At 41.2% G+C, this 20,885-nt stretch overlaps 1 protein-coding gene across 1 annotated transcript in view; it reads left to right on the top strand.

Annotated features, from left to right (window-relative positions):
• The first annotated feature begins 3,213 nt into the window (after window positions 1–3,213).
• The window catches only part of Trim36 (tripartite motif containing 36), a 31,954-nt gene continuing 14,282 nt past the window's right edge, over window positions 3,214–20,885 (top strand). The window contains exons 1-4 of the mRNA XM_055622988.1: window positions 3,214–3,469; window positions 6,106–6,340; window positions 13,474–13,799; window positions 14,565–14,711. Coding sequence (XP_055478963.1) covers window positions 3,443–3,469; window positions 6,106–6,340; window positions 13,474–13,799; window positions 14,565–14,711 — 735 coding nt within the window. The 5' untranslated portion in view covers window positions 3,214–3,442. The remainder of the gene's footprint in view (window positions 3,470–6,105; window positions 6,341–13,473; window positions 13,800–14,564; window positions 14,712–20,885) is intronic.

Below are 20,885 nucleotides of genomic sequence, written 5' to 3'. Positions count from 1 at the left end.
AATTAGAAGACTACCCATGCAAGTTAGGCAGGCTGAGTGGCATCCTAGCTAGGCATTGGCACTAACTGCGAGGATGAAGAAGAACAAAATCTGAAAAGAAACAGTATGATCTGGGTAAAGAAAGAAGTAAAAAGGCTTTAAAAAAAAAACCCAAGCAAAACCACAAGTCAGACATGGTAGTACACGTTTACAGTACACTGAGGCAGAAAGATCATTGGTTTGAGATCACCCGTGGCAACATGCCTGTCTCAAAGCAAACACACAAATGCAGTAACAAGACCTACCCCAAAATTTTAACTGAGGGCCCAGTGGGAGTCTGGGAGTTATGGGTGTCAAGAGTGGGGAGTCGATGGAAGCCTAGCATCCAAAGAGGATGCTGATGCTGAGGGAAGTGGGAAGCTGATGGTTTATGCATCAGACTTCAGACTTGCTGTTAACATCACTCTCTTCCTGCTTTTAATGGTTTCTTGATCAATAGGATTCTCCACAAAAATGTTTTAAGATTAAAGCAAGCACACACACACACACACACACACACACACACACACACACACAATGCAAGCAATACAATGTGAGTGGAAAGTAACCCTTATACACTTGGCTACATTCTATTAGTCCTCTTTAGCTATTTTTGTACTCTATTCCAGAGAAATATTCATTTTTTATTATTTATCCATGTAAACATATGCCTGCACACACACACACACACACACACACACACACACACACACACACCCCAGAGTGGTAGTAAGACAGTGCTGAGGATAAAAATTCTTCACTACAAATGCTTGGCAGATTTAATTTAAGAAAACCCACTGTAATTAAGACATCTTTAACATTTAAATAGTGTTTGTATTTATTCTTTGATAACTTCATACATTCAGTGCATCTTGCCATATGCTCCTCCCATTTACCCCTCACGTTCCCCAGGCACCACTAACGTGTCTCTCTTACTCTTACTGTGTCTTCAGTTTTTGTTAATGACCCACTGAGTCCCAGGTAGCCTGTTGGAATGCTGACTGATCTTGTTGACTTGATCTTGTGGAGGTAACCATAGCTACAGTGAGCTCATGTCCCCAAGACTGCATTTCACTCCTCACCAACCACCCGCTCTCCCATCACTTGGTTCCCTCTTCTGCGATGTTCCCTGGTTTGGGTATTCTTTCTCATCATGTAGATCTGCCACAAAGTATTTTGTAGCATAAATGTACATTATGGAAAGTATTTAGTCACTATAAATACACATACAATTTCTATATTGTTTTGTATATACAAGTATTAAAAGTAGAACCATTCTTAGCTATGAATCACTCCCAAAGCTTATTGTATTACAATTTTAAAAACAGGAATTGATAAGTTTCCTTTCAAATAAACTGTAGCAATTCATACTGTCATACACATACACACACACACACACACACACACACACACACACCACAAATGTTTGAAAGTGCCTAGAACCCCACATTTTGTCAAGCTGTATAACAAAAGTTTGCAGGCCAGGTGTGAAATATCTCAGTGAAGTTTGCTTTATATAATGGAAGGCTCTTAAAATTTATTTTTGTCTAGGTAATGTCTATAAAACTTTTATCCCTAGTTTGTGCTAATGAAACCTCTTTATTTCTTTAACTCTACCATCTGTTAAGTGTTGGCCCAAAGGCCTATCGAGGCATGCAAATGTGAATTCTTTAATATAAAGACCAGCATTAGAAACACAAGTAAGCTTACAATAGGTTTTGAAGGATGAGACTTTAAAGAAATGTACTAGGCATGCGTTGTGGGATGCAGACATTTGCTGCTCTCCTCTTTTCCCCTTAGCTTAGAACACATTCACCAGATCCAAGGAAGCTTACAGGGTTTAGTATGTGGAGCCGCCTATCTAAATAGGAACTGCTTGGAACCTCCACCCCATCCTCCCTCAAGGCATGAGTCCCACTCTTAGTCTCTCATTTGTAGATTGAAGGTATTCCATTAGAGGCTATTGTCCCTTGATGTTTTCAATTCTACGCCGCTATGGTCATTTAACTACTGAGTTGACATGGAAGTTAACTCTGGTGTCAGAGCCGTGAAAAGATGCGGAATTTGCCGCAGGAGACAGACAACCTTCTTCTAAGAGAGGAAATTAAAAGTAGGACGGGTTTCAAAACCTAATGGAGATGTCGCTCTGCGTGCAGCCCCTAGCTCTCTTGACTGAGGAGTTAGGACACCGGTTCTTTCAATCTGATACCTACAGATGAAGCCATGGAGAAAGACAGTGGCGTTAATTACCTAGTAATTAGTTCCCCAACAGTGGCAAGCTGCCTTGTTCTGCTGGTGCACAGGAAGCAGATGAAAAACGCCCTTCTGGACCCTTGGCAGGTGCATGCGTGGCGGCATCTCTGGACTGCCTGTCCTTAGTTTTCAGACCCGAAACCGCAGGGCGGCTGTGGACTGCTTTAGGGCGGGGGCTTTGCCGCAGTCTCTTGACTTCAAAGCTTGGCCAGCACCCAGGGATGGAATCTCTGCCTCTCGGGCTGTCTCCGTGACACTGGGCTCCTGCGTTGCGCGAGGAACCAAGCTTTGGTTGAGCAGAAAGCCGAAGACCCAAGCCTTGGCTGAGCAGAAAACCGAACATATTTTAAGTGCTCAGTGACCAAGGAACGCGACTCAACGAAAAAAACAAATCTAGCAAGAAGAGTGGAGAAGACTTGGGGACCCACCCGGGATCTTCGCCTAGGCCTGCCTGGCTAAGGGTGACGGCAGGAGTGGGCGGATTCTCGCGCTGGCCTCGGGGTAGCTCTCTGGGTGCTCGCTTGGGCGTACTTGCTCTGATTCCCACTGTTCGGTTCAGGACCTGGTAGTGTTGCTGGTCTGTGGGCCTCCGCGCGCACTTTGCGAATGTCCACAGAAAAAGTAAACTGGACCGAAGCACTGCAGAGCCAGGACGCACCTCGGAGCGGTCTCCCCAACTTGGAGGTGGCTTTAGGCTCTCTTCGGAGAGCCTGAGAAGGGGCCAGCTGCCTGCAAGTACCCCGCCCATCCAGAGCCCCGCCCATCATTGACCACACCCCAATTAGCCCCGCCTCCTTTGTGCGGCCGCGCCGTTGCCGGGGCGATAACCCCTCCCCTCCAGGTCCCGCCCCGCGCCACCGCCCCAGTCTCCGCCTGGCGGCCGGTCCAGCTGCAGTCCGCGCGAGCCGCCGCCGCAGCCGGCAGCGGGGCGAGAATCGGGGCTCCCGGGGCCTTCGTGGGGAGCAACCGCACTCTCCCGCGCCCGTGCTTTCGCCTGCGCCGGCCACCCTCGCCGCGAGGTCGGCTGGCCGGATCTGGCTGACCAGCTCGCCCTCCGGTCTGACCCGAGGCTCCCGGGCCGGCTGCCGGGGACCCGCCCACCAGACACTGCAGGTCCCCGCCGTGCCAGTAGAGACTCCCCGCGGTTGATGACACCTGGCGGAGGGCTGCGATGGAGGGGGATGCCTCTGACTCTAAGGTGCGTGGCGGTGGCGCGGTGTCTCCGTTTGCTCTCTTCGGTTCTCTCCGGGCCGGTCCCACCGTCCGGAGGTTCCCTTTTCTGCCTTTGAGAGGGTCCCGTTGGTGGGAGCGAAGCGCGGGGTCCCGGTACTGTGAACCGGGCTACGCTGGGGACTCCTGGCGGGCTCTTCCGTGGGGTTCAGTAGAAGTAGTCGCTTCGGGGTGCCTTGTGCGCTTGAGAGTAGGGCGCGTGCCCCAGCGTGCCGCCCTTTGTTTGGAGCCCTGAGGGGCGCTCGAGTCCTTCCGGAGCCCCGGCTGTGCCTGCCGCCTCCTGGGAGCCGTGTCTTCTGCTCGTTGGGCGGGGCCGGGCCCCTGTGGTTGTGAGGTCCAAGCCCCCACCCCCAACCCCCCCTTTTTTTTTTGCAGAAGTCGGGGAGGCAAGTCTCCTGAAGTTTCCTGACCTATCTCTTTGCAGCTGCCTGAGCGAGCTATCACATCACATTGCTCCTGGTTTTAGCTCAAAGGACCAAAAAAAAAAAAAAAAAAAAAGGACTAATTTTTCTTTTATGAAAGAGTTACTCAATGTCCAATCAAATTATTTAGGTGCAAGAAAAATGGAAATGATTTGTAAATATGTCTGTAGGAGGTGGCGCTTTATCAAGGGCATATGTAAAACAGGACAAGAATCTATTTTGGAAAGTCAGGATAGTCCCCCACCCCCCTTTAAATTAGTGTGATAGCGGGTGAAGTGAGATCAAATGTGAATATCCAGCAGTCTTCGGTGTGAATTGTAGGTGTGACCGTCTTATTTCCAGGTTCGTTAAACTTGTAGCGTGTTAGGGGCCGTTTTAAACAGTTGTGACTCCTCCAGAGACACTGCGCTAATAAAGATCTGCGAGCAGTGGTGAAGCCAGCTGTGTGTGGTGCGATTATCAAGGTTTATAAAGCCCTTTGTGTCGCTGGCAGGGAAATAGATAAGCATACACTTATTTCAATAAAACCAATTAAATTTTACTTTCTGAGTACTTTTTAGCCCAGCACTGGGGAAGCAGAGCCAGGTGAGTCTCCGAGTTCGAGGCCAGCCTGGTTCTAGTACAGCTAGGGCTACACAGGGGAAAAAAAAACCCAACCAACCAAAACAACCCCCCAAAACCACCAAAAACCCTCCTTCAAATTTTTCTGTATCTTTCTTTTCACTCTTTTATATTTGGCTTCCCCTCAACTCCCAAGACAGGGTTTCTCTGTGTAACCTTGGCTGTCCTGGACTCACTTTGTAGACCAGGCTGGCCTTCAACTCACAGAGTGATCCACCTGCCTCTTCTTCCTTGAGTGCTGGGATTAAAGGTGTGCACCATCATGCCCAGCTATTTCTGTATATATATATACACACACATATATACATATATATACACATACATATATATACACATACATATACATATATATGTATATGTATGTGTATATATATATTTATATAAATATATATATTTACAGAGGAAGTGATTGCATAAAAATGAGATTTTTAAAAAATATTCACTTGCCATTAAAATTTCAGGGATGCCCACAGCAATCTATAGAATTTGAAACTTAAGTGGACCCCCTCCCTGCATTCCTCCCAAAACCTGTAGAGGTGAAAGATGGAAAAACTGTATGAAGTCATCAAACCATTTTAGTTGTAACTCTAAAGCGTTTCTCACTTGAAATAATGAAGGCCTATAAGTTTGAAGGAAGCTCTTTGGATGGTGTTTTTTAGTCTTCTCCATCCTTATAATATTCATCATGTGCTTTTTTAATAACTGCTTTGATATGGAACATAGATCCTTAAGCATTTTAATAGCATTCTCCTAAAACATGAAAAATGGTCAAATTTAGTGTAGAAAATTGTTGATACTCAGCTTGTAAATAGAATTCAGTTAGGATTTCCTGAACACACTGGCTTAGCCTGGATGTTTATTTTTTACCAGCTCTTGCTATTTGGAAATCTTGGAGTTAATTCATTAAGTAAGAATGTTTAGTGTCATACTGAAGCTGTTTTTTTTAATTGAAAATTATTGCATTGAGAATTTTTACTGAAGGGCTAACTTGTTCCTGATGATTTGGACAGCCTGTAGATTTCGATAGGATATGGTCTTCTGACATTTTTATATTAACTTTTGTTATATTTTCCTCTTTGTCTCATATTAATTCTTAATTCCATGCCATGGTCTAGAATTTCATACTCATAGGGAAGTTCAGATTCTAAAGTCTGTTTCTTAATTCCTTTTTGGAAAGGCAGACACATGTAATTCCATGCCATGCATATTAAAGGGAATCTGGTAGTATAGAATTTCGTAGTTACAGGGAAGTTCAGTTTTTTTTTTTTTTTTTTTTTTTTGTTTGTTTTTAAACAGGGTTTCTTTGTGTAGCCCTGGCTGTCCTGGTTCTAGCTTTGTAGATTAGGCTGGCCTGGAACTTGCAGAGGTCCGCCTGCTTTTGCCTCCTGAGTGCTGGGAATAACGGTGTGTTCTACCACTGCTGGCTGGAAAGTTCCTATTTTAAGGTCTGTTTCTTCTTTTTTTGGAAAGGCAAACACATGTACATACACAGGATGAACGAGCATGCTGACATTTTTACCCACAACAGGTTTTGACCCTGGTTTTTGGTTTTCATCTTAAGGTGACTATTAAGAATATCGAAAAGGAGCTTATTTGCCCGGCATGCAAGGAGCTGTTTACACACCCGTTGATTCTCCCCTGTCAGCACAGCATCTGTCATAAGTGTGTGAAAGAACTCTTACTGTCTCTCGATGATTCATTCACTGATGTGGCGTCCGACAACTCTAATCAGAGCAGTCCTAGACTTCGGCTCACCTCCCCTAGCATGGATAAGATCGACAAAATTAACAGAACAGGTATGTGGGAGGAAGCTGGGTGGGGCAGGGACAGCTTGCAAATAGAGATTCCGTTATAACTGTGGAGGAGAAAATGATTTTTATTTTATTTTTCCAAGTGAACAAATTATAATTGTAGCTCCCACTTAAAATGTCAAAATGAACTTTTTTTTTTTGATTGGCTCTTAAGACTGATATTGTATACCAACTTTGTGCTAAACTGCTTATTAACTGTGTCTTTATTTTAGGTAATATTCTAACTGTGATGTCCTTATGATAGTGGATACTGAACTTTTTAGGGAAGCATCTATAAAGTTAATGTGCAAACACACACTACAGAATTAAGGTTGGGACTGCGAATGGTTACATCTAGAAATTGTTTTTGAGATTTTACTGATTTTTATTTTCTGTGTGTGTTTCAATGTTTATGTCTTTGTACCATGTGCCTGCAGTATCCTTTCAGGACAGAAGATGGTGTCACATCCCCTGGGACTGGAGTTACAGTTGGTTGTGAGCCCTTGTGTGGGTGCCTTGAATCAAACCCAGGTTCTTTGGAAGAGCAGCCAGGGCTCTTAACGCCTGAGCCATCTCTCCAACTCTTAGAGAACTTTTAGATCAAATTATGTGGTATCATTCTACCTGGGAATTGTATTTTCTTCATCCGCTTGAAATTCTTTTTTAAGATGAGTGTTTTGGCAGGGATTGGTGGAGGTAGAGGAAGGAGGATTTATGATGTCAAGGCCACCCTGGCATACACGAGAACCTGCCCACTCCCAAAAATAAGGGTTCCTGACTATCACAGGAACTAGAATTCTTCAGTAATATATAGAAATATATCTAACCACACATAACATATATTTTGTATCTATATCACAGGCCAACATTTACCTTGTTTTCTATCAAGATAATGTTGCCTCTGAGCAGTTTCTGCGGGGGTGATGGGGATCAAAATTGACTTAAAATTACAGAATCTGCTACAGTTCTTTTAAAATCAGTAGCGACCACAGCCTCATGTTAACCATGGCCTTTGTGCTAAGGAGTGTATGTGTGAGTGCCCAGACATTTCAGCTTCAGAGCTTCCACTCCGAGCAGTTTGGGCTTGGGGGTTTTATCTTCAAACCTTTCTCTACTCTCTTCAGTTTCTCCCACTTCTAGGATGGGGGTCACTTTTTTAATCTTGTGATTTTTTTCCCTCTATTTTCCAGAAAAGCATCTTTTTCTAAGCTGCATTTAAAAATTATCGTTTTTTTTTTTCTGTGACCTGCCTTATGCTGTAGAGTCTCTTCATTTAGTGTTTTTATCTATATATCTACTCCAGAGTAAATAAGAGTATTTTCATGAGTTATACACACTATACTGCTTTTTAAATATATATATTATCTATATATATGTGTATGTATATATATATATATGGTTTACTTGGTTTTATGTGTATGAGGGTTTTGCCTGTATGTTAAGTACAGGTGTGCCTGGTGTCTGAGAAGGTCAGAAGAAAGTGTTACATCCCCTAGGACTAGAGTTACAGATGGTAGTGAGCTGCCATGTAAGGTTCTGGGACTCGAACCTGGTACCTTTGCAAGAACAATAAGTACTCTTAACTGCTGGGCCATCATCTCTCCAGCTCCAAGCACTTTTCTCTGAATTCCAGTCATTAATTATTTATAAGATAGTTTGTGCATATAAATTATAGGTGCATACCAGTGAAGCTGACTGGGCAAGTTGTGTGTATGTGTGTGAGAGTTTGAGGACAGGGAGGGTTATGCTTATTTTGAGGTCATGACTTTTATGTTTTCCTTTTTGCTATGAATCTGGCACCACCCTGAGAGACAGAAAGATAGTAGTGACTTGAAGTCATCCTTATTAGATAAATCTTGATTTGGGTGGATAAATCTGTTGGTGGGTCTTCACAGGCCAGTTGGTAATCCCCTTTTTGGCTGATGGAGGAAAATTTACTTTTTGTGTATTAAGATATTCATCACAGACAATTAGTGTTTTTCACAAAGTTCTGTGTCCTAGGTAGTGTTTTAGTATCTGTGTTTGACTGATTCTCATGTGTGGTTCATAAGAAACTAGAACTATATATCCATGCTTTTAATGGCTTACTATAGTACTCTGTATATGATTAAGGTGTAATTGTAGAATGGGTGTTGAATGACAGCCTTTCGGTACTAGAGTCACACAGACCATGGCCGCCATCACTGCCGTGTAATATGGTTAAACTTTGCTTTCACTCCACTGTCTAGGTTAGACTTGAATGACCAAAATTTGTCCCCTCCCCATTCTGTAAGCTCACTGTGAGGTGGATCATGTCCTCAGCAGGGAGCTGAAAGTGTGTGAAGGACAGTTAGAGGTGCTAAAAAGCGTTTAACTTGGAGAAGAATGGCTGCCGAATGGTTCCTAGCTTCACATCAGGTGGCTAACCACCACCTGTAACTTCGGTTCCAGAGGATCTGGCACCTTGTTCTGGCCTCCATAGGTGGGCACCCTCCTCACATACACAGAAATAAAAATAAATCTTTAGAGAGAGAGAGAGAGAGAGAGAGAGAGAGAGAGAGAGAGGAGAGCCTTGGAAGGTGGGGCTGTTTGAAACATGGCATCATTTCCAGAGGTTTTGTTTGTGAGTCAGTGATCACAAATTTCAGGACTGTCTTCTGTAAATAGTTCTAAATGACCAGGTGTCACTGATTTGGAGATATAATAATACCTTTTGTTTATGGGCAGAAATAATAAGACACACTTGAAAAGGAAGCCAGAATCCCTGTTCCTAGCAATGGATGTGGAAGGAATATACTTATAAAAATCAGTTTCACCATTGGTTTTACTAAAGGATTAGACCCTAGGCTGTCCAGTGTAGTAAATACTAGCTGTATAGGACTCTTCTGATTAAACATAATATTTTCTGCTATACATGTAAAATGCTTACTAGATTTCAGAGGCTTATGATAACAAAAATGGAGATATGCTTTTTATCTTTATTATAAAGATAGTGGTAAATAAATAGTATTAGAACTAATTAAATAATATTAGAACTAATTTTACTTGTTCTTAACTTTTATTGTGGCTTCTAGAAAATTTAAAAATGTGTTGTTCTGTGGCTCATCCTTTCATTGGGATAAGATTGCCATAGACACATTTGGTGGGCTTTTTTTTTTTTTTTTTTAACAAATGGGTTCTTTGAAAAAATAATGTTTTGCATATATGTCAATGACACATCCGGGTGTGTAAACAGAAAAGATGTCATGTTTTGTCTTTCTGATCATATGTGTGTAGTCGTTTCCCTTTTGTATTTTCCTGTTCTGTAAAATCGCTTGACTGTTTTATGTCGCTGGCCTTGTAAACACCCGTGTGTTAGGGAAATACACACGTTTACTGTTGATTCAATGATCGTGTTTTGTGTGGGACATAGTCACTGCTTCGTCTTTTGTTAGCAAGCTGTGAGTGTGCTCTTTGGAATGGAATTCTAAATCCAGCTTTCTGTTCATCATTCACAGCGCCACCTCGGAGATCTTTGGGGTGGAGAGGTAGAACAAACAAACAAACAAACAAAAAACTGCTTTACTGCTTTTGGGCCGCAGGCACTGTGGCGTTAGACTTGAATTCTCTTGTGTATCTAGAGTTCCTCTAACACCAGTGGTCAAGTCTTCAAAATTGCATACAAAGTCAACAAATTGGGATCATGTGACCTGCAGAGGCCAACAGGATGAAATTCTGACGTCTTTAAGGGATGGGTGGCAGAGTGATACTCGCATTTTGTCCATAATATACACAACACAATTTTGGTTTTTAGTAGCTGGTACCTGATTTTTTTTTTTTTTACATTTATGTAGATTATAATGAAACTTAGCATGTTACATTGGGAAGACTAAATAATATTAAAATTCTGTTTGAAGCTGTCAATCTTGTATTTATCGTAGTCTTTGAATATTCTATGCATATAATGCCTTTTCTTTGTTGTCAGTATTTTAAAGTGTTTGCCATCAGAGTTTTAACACGGAGTCTTACCCATTTCAGGGTGATGTACACAGGTTTTCGTCTTTTTTATCCCATTCCAGTAGACTTTTTAAAGTAAAATTGACTGGTTTTTGGTCAGATTCTGGTGATAATCTTTGGTTAGAGAAATGTTACCCCTTTCCTTGTTTCCCTCACCCCCTGAAAAGTCCAACTAGTGGACTTCCTTAAGAAGAGGAAGTTGTTACCACCAGAAACAACTTTCTGGGGGAGGATGCAACTGCAGCAGTTCAGATTGTGCTGAGAGTCAGTTCTCCTGCATTTGTTTTTAAACACTTTATTTTTCTCCTCGATAGTTGAATGATCAAACACTGTAATCTGGCTCTTTTGGTGGACATAAACCACTTTGAAAAATACTTTAAATATTTGAAAATCGTGTCTTGATGTTCACTTGCTGTGCCTTTGAAGGGAAGATGTGTGTGAGTTGAGAGTATTTAAGTAATTTATAGAGGCTGGTTCCACCAACTGTGTGGCTGCTGCTTGGTCTTCATGACTTCCTAGCCTTCCCAGTCATCATTACTCCCATATTGTATCACATTGTAAAGAAATACTATGTAAACAGAACTTCCACTAATACAAATTTCTAACCATTTGATATATGCTGTGGTATCCAGTAGCCACAAGTACTCTTGAGAACTTGAAGTACAGCTATTGCAACCAAAAAAAAAAAAAAAAAAGTGAAAATGTAATTATCTTAAATTTAAATTGAAATTTCAACAGCCATTTGGCTTTCAGGCCTTTAGAATGACACAGCTGTTGGGAGCTGACTTTATTATGTTTTCCTTTTAGGCAGTGTTGGGATTTTTTTTTTTTTAATGAGGTTTACTTTCAGGATATCCTTAGAGTAGTCATGCTTTCTTTATTTCTCATAATATAATATTTTATGAAGATAATGGTAAAAGCATATGACAGATGAAATGAAAGCTTGTTAGCATTCTTAAGGAGACGAGGATCTGTTTAGAAAAAACAGCTAGGATACCGATTTGAGTAAGTTACCTGGCAATTACTCAGGTCTGAAATTTAACATTTTACCCCATTGAAGAGGTCCAGTGTATTGTTTTATAAAATCCTTTATTTTTCACCATAAAAATAAGATAACAAGTACACAGAAAAGGAATGGAACAATTTTTTTTTGATATTTATTTATTTTTTTTCCTTTCTTTCATTTTCCTAGACAAGAGTTTCTCTGTTTCTTAGAGCCTTGGCTGTCCTGGACTCCCTTTGTAGGCCAGGCTGGCCTCCAACTCACAGAGATCCACCTGCCTCTGCCTCCCTGAGTGCTGGGATTAAAGGTGTGCAACACCATGCCTGACTTTTTTTTTTTAACATTACATGAAAACAACCAAAATTTGGGTGTCACCAGCATTCATGTTAAAGCATGATTTAGTTTTCATGATTTAGTTTTATATCACTAATTAATTGGTCACAACCTTCATAAAACACATAATGGGCCATTGTTTTCCATATGGGCTATTGAGATTAGTTACTCATTCATTTTAATTTCTAGAATCCAGTTTATGTGTAGAAGGATGTCACTGAATGTGAATTTTCATTTGTTTAAACTTGACCACTGCGTTATTTGACGTTCAGAATTGTTTGGCTTGTTTTTTCACGGAAACATTTTCATTGGCATGTGTGTGTGTGTGTGTGTGTGTGTGTGTTTTTTAAATTAGCCTTGCGCTTGTTTCATTATATGCCTGCTGTGGTGTGAAACATTTTGGACTGTATTGCATGTTTTTAGAATTACTACGGGAATATATTTGGAGTAGGATTTTCAAGTTTGTGTGGGAAGTTTGTTTTTTATTTTTTAATATGATTCATGTTCTAAAATGTTAAGGCTAAAATGTCATTAAGTGGAGATATTAAAGATGCTGTGCATGCTTGTTACAGTAGCCGCTTTTGGAGTCAGGGACACTTTGCATGCTAGGTAGTCATTAATTATATAATACTTTGGGCTGTCTGTGAAGTGTTACTTACTGTGATGTCATACCAGGCACCTTTTAAGATACTCTTTTTAGATGACAGTCATTTCAAGAGCAGTGGTGATGTAGCTGCTTAAAGGCCTTTGCCAAGTAGAGTGTATTGAATTTACCCTTTACTTTTGTATTGGATATGGTAGTGTGGAAGAAGGCTGGAGGGTAAGAAGTTGCTTTTTTGTAGTATGGAAGCTCTTTTGTGGGCAACTCAGATTTCGTACTCTAAGAATGTTCTAAGTAAGTATGCATCGACCTATGTTAAACAGACAGCTTTGCATTCTCCAAACCAGCAGGTAAGGTTTGCCATACTTTGGTTTCTTGGCTTGTAAGATCAGGACGACAATACCGAACAAAAACGTAACGGTTGAGAGCCTATCTATTATTTTGTATAATACAAAATTATATGTAATTTTATTCTTGGCATTGAATTAAGGAATCTTAGTGATCCCTTGTTTCAGAACCCAAGAAGATACTGACTCGTTGGTCCCTCTTAAGGTTACTAAATTCTAGGCCTACGAATGAGTTATTCACCCTCCTATTGGTTGCATTCAGTTACCCTCTGCTCTCTCCCACTGAATTTTTCCCGGATAAGACACTGCTACAGTGGGAAACATTCTGGTGAGACGATTCTTAAAACATGTGACCACCTATTCTCTGAGTATGTGATGAAAGTGCAGACTAACCAGAAATACACATACAGTATGTGTAGGTGGCTACGTTTGCGGTTTCAAATAGTCTTTGGGATTGCAGTAAGTGTGCTGATTCAGGGGCCTTGGTCTGGGACTTGCTCTTTCTTGTGTACCCCCATTTCTTCCCAGTCATCTAAGATGGTTCTCACTTGATGACTTTGGGTATGCTGTATAAAATTAATTAGAAATCTTAATAATATAAAATACAATCTCCATGAAGTATTATGTTTTGTCTCTCCTGTCTGTGTTTGGCTTAATGTGAGTTACGTGCAATTTATTATAGATTATTTTTTCTATGATATCTTTTAATAATTTGAATTGTCTTCTATATACCAAGTAAACATGTTTGTTTAGAAAAGCATTTTGAGAATGCAAATGGAGCCACTTGGGATGTTTGTTTTTAGAGACGTAATCGAAAGCATACTTTTCTTCCTATTAATCATTTATGACATAACTAAAGGGAGGCTTAATAACTATACAGGCTGGAAGCGTAATTCACTGACCCCAAGACCAACGACGTTTCCTTGTCCCGGCTGTGAGCATGATGTGGATCTTGGAGAGCGAGGAGTCAGTGGCCTGTTTCGAAATTTCACTTTGGAAACAATTGTCGAGCGATACCGGCAGGCTGCCAGGGCCGCCACAGCCATTATGTGTGACCTCTGTAAACCACCACCCCAGGAATCTACGAAGAGCTGCATGGACTGCAGTGCAAGCTACTGCAATGAGTGCTTCAAAATTTACCATCCTTGGGGCACCGTAAAAGCCCAGCATGAGTATGTGGGCCCCACCACTCATTTCAGACCCAAGGTAAGTTAGGGCACCAAATGTCAAGGGAGAAATTGCCAGGAGTCTAGAGACAGGAAGATTTGATTGGTCGTATTTTTGTGATACTTTTAGTTAGCTAAAACTTTAGTCAGTAAAGAATAATTACAGCCCAGTTATATGACTAATGTCTAGTCTCTTTGAAACCATGAACAACCATTTGATTTCATTCACACACTACCTAAATTCTTGTTTCTGAATGGAAATACTATTTTATGTGCAATTCCAAAGGCATCTATGATGATATTTCATAAAGTACAGATGTGATGTTTCCTCTGGTCAGGAGATGCCGCTGGGCAGTGTGTCTGTGGCTTGTGGAGTGAGCCTGCTGCACGCTTACGTCACAAAGCCTTCCAGGGCCCTCTTAGCAACAGGCTTGTGTGAAGAGGTAGGCCGTAGGTTCTCTTAAGGACTTTTGATACCATATAGGGATGGTCATTAAGATGTGCCTAATCCATGTGGTAAGAGGGCCAATCTAGTTTGTTTATGCCTTCACTCTATTTGAGCCCTATTTGAATGAATGTTTTCAACAAGTTTGGGGGAAATAACATCTGTGTATTAACCGTTTGAACCCTCACATGTAAAAATGGTGTTTCTAGAGAGTTTTGATGTGACATGTTATTTTTTGTTGTATATACTTTTATTCATTTATATGGCTATTTACTTTATAGAGCAAATCTCAGTATTGGGGGACTTGCTGGATTACTTGAGACCTAGACCTTTAACTGTCCATTTGCTCTTATTCAATAGGTTTTAATGTGCCCAGAACACGAGACAGAGAGGATAAACATGTACTGTGAGCTGTGCAGAAGGCCCGTCTGCCACCTCTGCAAGTTGGGTGGGAATCATTCCAATCACCGGGTAACCACCATGAGCAGCGCCTACAAAACCTTAAAGGTAAGGCTTGTGACTTTACAAGTGGGTTCAAGTTTCTTTTCACTGTGTTCTACACGTCTGGGTAAAATTCCTGCAAGCATGCCTGTGCACCATGTTGTATGAGGAGCTCACTGGATCCCTGGGACTGGAGTTCCAAGGGTCGTCACCCTTACTCTGGGTGCTGGGAATCGAGCCCATGGCTCCCGGAAGAGCAGCCCGTGCTCTGGACTGCTGAGCCATGGCTCCAGCCCTGCAAGTAGGTTTTGCTACCTGGTGATTTCATGATCCTTACGTTTATATTTAGAAAATCATGGTTTGTAATGTGCAGTGTTTCACCGAAAGGGGAGTTATCAGGATAAGGTAAAACTTAATATGTAATTATTAAAATGTATAATTTTATATTTATATAATTATAAGATATAAATGTATTTAATTATAATATATCATGTATTATATAATTAAATACCTAAATATTTAAATAATTAAAAATTACTTTATATATTGATATACATGCAGTATGTGATTTATATATTACATATAATATATAGTAAAATATTGTACATATAAAATATATTATAAACAAATAATTTTATGATTATTACTAATGTAATTATTAAAAATTATTTTAAACTATCTAATATAACATTAATTTTTTTTGAGTCTGATAAAGCTGTCCCCAACTTGTTTTGAAGTGTGAGGGAGGAGGGTCGGGCACACGGTTGGGATCCTCCAGGGCAGTCAGTGGTCATTACTGAGCCCTCTGGATGGAGAAGTAGAAGGCTCCTGAAAACTTTCAAGTTTGATGATCGGTAACAGAGTAGGCGGTTGTGTGGTCCGGTTGTTATTTCATTATTTTTTGTTGTGAAGAGTAGTTTTAAAGGAGTTAGTTCATTCTTAGTCTTCCTTTTTATTTCAGTTCTTCCCTTTCTTTAGCAGTATGTGTGCAGACCGTCCTATACCTATAGCTGTATACATAGTGTCATATGTCTGTGTCGTGGACGGGTTCGGCCGTTGAACCTTCTATTTCTCTGCTCCTTTGTTTGCCTGGTGTCTTAGTTAGGGTTTCTATTGCTGTGATAAAATACCATGGCCAAATGCTACTTGGGGAGGAAAGCTTTTATTTCATTTTATTCTTCTAGATAACAGTCCATCATAGAAGGAGTCAGGCCAGGAACTCAAGCCGGAGAGGAACCTGGAGGCAGGCACTGGAGCAGAAGCCGAGGGACTCTGCATATTTGCTTGCTCTCCATGGCTTACGCAGCCTGTTGGTTTTATTTTATTTTATTTTATTTTATTTTATTTTATTTTATTTTATTTTATTTTATTTTATTTATTTTATTTTATTTATTTTATTTTATTTTTTATTTTATTTTATTTTATTTTATTTTAATTTTATTTTATTTTATTTTAATTTTATTTTAATTTAATTTAATTTTATTTTATTTTATTATTTATTATTTTTTTACCACACAGACCCACCTGCCCAAGGGTGGTCCCTCCCACATCAATCATTAGCAATCAAGAAAATTGCTCACAGACCAAGAAGATGGGGGGCATTTTCTCAACTGAGGTTCCCTCTTCCTAGATGACTCTAGTTTGTGCCAAGTTGACATGAAACTAGTCAGCTGGAGCGTTTTGATTAGCTATCAGGTGTTATTAGTTATACCCTGTTTGCAGCTTTGCCTGGCAGTTCAGGGAAGCATGTGTTTACTTTCAGCTTAGTCAGCCTGACACTGGAGGAAAACCCTTTGATGATTCTTCTCCATCCCTGATTTTTTAGAAGCTCTCTTTTCTTGGAGTTGGGGCGTCTGGATGGTGGGGAGCCTGTGCTACTCCAGCTTGTGTGAACTTTAATCTTTTCCGGAACTGAAAAGACTGGCATTCAAGTCTCGTATGCCTCTCTGCAGGTTTTCCCTTCTCTGCTTGTCTCTAGTTTTAGACTGTAGAGACGCTGGCTTCCTTAACTCCCAACTTCATTATGTACACTCACGGGAGATGCTGCTGTGTGATTGAGGTCTTTGCCTCAGCAAGCTGTGAGAGCCAGGATTTTCTTGTTTTCCATCATCTAGGAAAATGTCTCTTTGAGATCCGGTGCTTAAGAAGAGAGATTCCAGATGCTGTGTTTAGTTGTTTCAACTGAGAAGCCCAAATCCATTTTTGTCACTTTGTCATGCCTCTACAGTCAGTTGGCTTCACACCTGCACAATTTATAATGTATCACATTTGTAAAAGTTTGCTTTCTAATTGGTTTACTTTCATGAAATCTGGCCCAGTTTTAGTTACATGTACTAAGTCCTTGACACTAGTAAGTAAAGCTACAGTGTTGGAAAAACTATCCATGTTTCTCCTCTGCTCCCAGACCTGACCCACCATTTTTTTTTTTTTTTTTTTTGAGCCTAGGGTCTTTTGTTGTGTAAACCAGGTTGGCCTCAGATTTGCCATTGATAACTTCTCCTCAACTTCCCAAGCTGTGATTAAAAAATGTGTGCTACCACGCCTGGCAGAAGGCTTCTGTGACCTCACATGAAGCCAGCCAGCAAGCAATGGGTTCTATAGCTGCAAATGCTGGCTGGGGAAATCTTTTAATTCAACTTAGTTCTGACACTGTACCTGGTGTATTGTCAGGTGCCACAGGAGAAGGGCTCAGTCCCCAGGGCTGTCTGTGCCTCTTGCCCTCTATCTTTGCTAGCTGCAAACGCCGTGCACTGTTTTTTGTTTTGCTTTGTTTTTGTTTGTTTTAATGCCTTTGATCACGTGGCTGTAAAAAGCAGTTTCAGTCACTCACCCTCCTTGAGTCTAATTATTTTGTTTGAAGGCTCACAGAACTCAGGGGAACATAAACAGCCATTATCATACAGGATTTCATAGAGGATATTGCTGATGAAGAGATGCACAGGATGAGGACTGTGGGAGGGACACGGCTGCCACACCTGTTGTGCACTCTCGGCGAACTTCCGAGGCTCTGCTCTCTGGAGACTCTGAATCTCTTTTGAGTTTTTATGGAAGCCTCACTGATATGCACAGTTGATTAAGTCATTAGGTCACCTCTACTTTGGGGCTTCTCTTCTGTTGTGAGGTAGGATTGAGTTTTAGCTGTCTCATCATGCCTCCATGTTCTTGGTGACCAGCTTTTATCCTGAATCCAGATGCCTCTTGGATTGTAAGCTTACAAAAAACCCCGTCATTTTAGAAATCAAGGACCTTAGGAGAGGTTTGTCAGGAAATTTGATGAAGAACATGTACATAACAGAGCTAACTTTTATATTTCAGTCTTTCAGAAAGATATTCCATAATACACCTTCCATAATTTTACATAATTTTTAGTAAGAAACTAATTGTATAGATTTGTCATTTGCTAAAAGTTAACACATCTTTACAGTGGTTCTAGAGTTAAGCTGAAGGGGGCTGCTGCACAATGCAGAGACACAGTATCATTTATTTTGGGCCAGTTGGGTATTGAATTAAAGAAACAATCATCATAGAAGGGTAACCTTGCGTTTGTCTTGTGTCTACTGTTTGTTATCTACTGAGGTAAACACCACGTTCCTTATCTGTGTTGTAGTATGTGTCAGTTCCTTTGTGAAGGTGTGTTTTGCTTGCACTTTTGGAGAAACTGGTTTAACCAGCTAATAGAGAATGATCCACTCCTAGCAGTTCTGTTAGCTGAGGCTACGGTATTTCTCCTCCTGTGACTCTCTTGGCTTCTGTTACTATTGACGGAAACACATGTATGGAGTCAAAGTAGAACCTCTCACCCCCACATGGCTGCCTGTCCTTAGCCTTTCAGAATGGGGACCTGAGAAAGAGCCTCCACAGGGATTCCTGTTCACTGCTGGCTCTTACCATTTTGGCCTCAGAGGCTTGTTGATTCTTGTGTATCCTGAAAAGGCACACACATTCACTGTCTCTCTCCTGGTCTGGCCATACCTCAGTCTACAAGTTTCTATATTGTTGGGAAGGCAAGGCCTTTCTAGGTTTCTCAGCTTCTCACAGTTTTCTCCTTAAGCTTTTGCTGTGGCTCATCTTACTTTAGCTTGCCTGCTCTACAGCCACACTTGCAGAAGCTTGTAATAATTTCACCAAAGAGTGTTTCCTGAGGGATTTTTGATACTTTCCCATTTATTGTTTTTATAAGTTTCCAAGGACGGATGAGCCTTACTTCTTTTTTTGTTAGCTCTTCTCAAAACCACTTCGATGATGAGAACTCAGAGAAGTAGAAAATGCAGACATCCCTGTAAGCAGTCCCTACTGCCTAGGGAAGCACTTAGCATAGCGTTTGTATTTGTCCCAAAGGTCCTGTGAGAGGCTGTTCTCAAACTTACTAAGCCAAGTTTGAGAACCACTTTTTCCCTCTATACATTACATTCCTAATTTAAAAAAAAAAAAAAAAAGTGCCAATGTAACACTAGTAAACAAAGGAAAAGTCAATCAACAATAATGCCAAAGTATCTTTTATGTGAGCAGCCTAGGAGAAAAATATGTAACTAGCATGGCCCCTGTGCTCAGAATGTACAAGTTTAAAGGTGGCGTCAGCCTTGCTTCATCTCTAGAGTTGTTCAGAACAAAAGTGTCAGAAGAACAAGTATGTGATACTTTCTGTGTAGGTGTGCTACTACTTGAAAAGGAACCCACAATGATACATAATCATGCTACTGTCTTAAGTTATTTTCTCCTCGATGCAATAAACAAACATCTTCTCACCTCAAATAGGTCACTGAATTGATGATGAAATAGAATAATCAAGCCTAGCCCAACTGGTAAATTAATGACTTTATTGTGGTTACTTATGAAAGCATAGGCAGATCACAGGCAGCTGTGTCACTGAAAAGCCCACCGCAGTTGTATCCCTGAGTTCCTTGTTGGGGTTGCAGGCAGCTTGGCTGGTGGGAGAGTTATGGCTTGTATAACCTTGGGGAGGGTGGCCTGCTTTATCTTGTAAGTTTCAGGAACCTTCTGAGGCTTGCGAGGTTGGTCTAATTCATGAGTCTTGAGAAGTTCCTTTTTGTGATAGACAAAGAATATTTAAATTTGGAGGAAACTGCATGGCAGGCCCTTAGGAGACTCAGATTCGCACCACTATTTTATTTTTTAGCAGTTAAGAAAGGTGTTTATGGTGGGTGAAGAAACACACATACAGAAGACACAGAGAAAAAGACCCTCTGCTAGGCAGAGGGATGGACTTGAAAAGTACCCTCCCCCTCAATAATCCAGTCTCTTCTCCAAGGGCTGGGGATTTTAAAGCCTTTGTAGAGTTTTATCTCTCTACATTAGGGCCGGTCAGTTTTCAGACAGATAGGATTGGTCAGCAGTTGTGGTGTGACAAGTCCTGATCTGGTCTCGAACTTGTTGAGTATGTCCAATAGCAGAGGTCCTGCTGGTTGGGAGACAAAACTGCCAGGCTTTTGTCTCAAGTCAAAAGGTTGAGGAAGAGTCTGGCCATCTTAAGATGTGCCACATTTATTATCTAGCCACTGCCTTTCCCCCTATCTGTCTGCCTACAGAAGTCTAACTCCTAGTCCCTCCTTTCCTTCTCTCAGATGTCACCCTGGTGGATGTTTGGGGTTAGGGAGCAACCACCACTTCTAACCACGTTGAACCTACAAAGCGTAGACAGCGCGGGGGCAGATGCAGCTCTGTTACTGTAGTTAAGAGAAAACAATGCCTGTGCTCATGCATGCGCTCATAACGGACAAGCTAGACTTGACATCTGGCTTGCAGTGTGGTGTTACTTAACTGTGAGAAGCTAACTGAACTTACGAACTTTAGTAGTGGTGAAATGCTAGGTGAAAAGGCAAGATTTCCTGTAGCATTATTATCCTGTAAGGTCCCATTTTCTTTTCTCTGTCTCTGTCTCTCTCAAGGATTTACAGGCTTGTACAACCATGCCCAGCTTGATGGATATGTGTACTGGCGAGTGAAGCTAGGGCTATGCACGTGCTGCGCAAATGCTCTACCCCAGCCTATTCTGTCTCTTGTGTCCAGAAATCTTGTTCCTTTCTTGTCAGCCACTTCCTGTTCATCCAGTGAGCACTCCCAGGGGGCTTCTCTGTATTTGGTTGTTGGGTGTTCCTCGGAGACTGAGAGAGGTCCTGCAGAGCCAATCATGTCTGTTTCTGCACACATCCTCTTTCCTTCTCATACTATAAGGTTAAAAAAAAAAAGAGGAAGATGGAATAGATGGGAGACTTACTTCTT

The sequence above is a fragment of the Psammomys obesus genome, unplaced genomic scaffold, assembly GCF_907164565.1.
Source record: "Psammomys obesus unplaced genomic scaffold, mPsaObe1.curated_primary_1811, whole genome shotgun sequence".
Classification (NCBI taxonomy): Eukaryota; Metazoa; Chordata; class Mammalia; order Rodentia; family Muridae; genus Psammomys; species Psammomys obesus.
The sequence above is the reverse complement of the archived record's forward strand: the minus strand, read 5'-3'. Positions and strand labels throughout refer to the sequence as shown.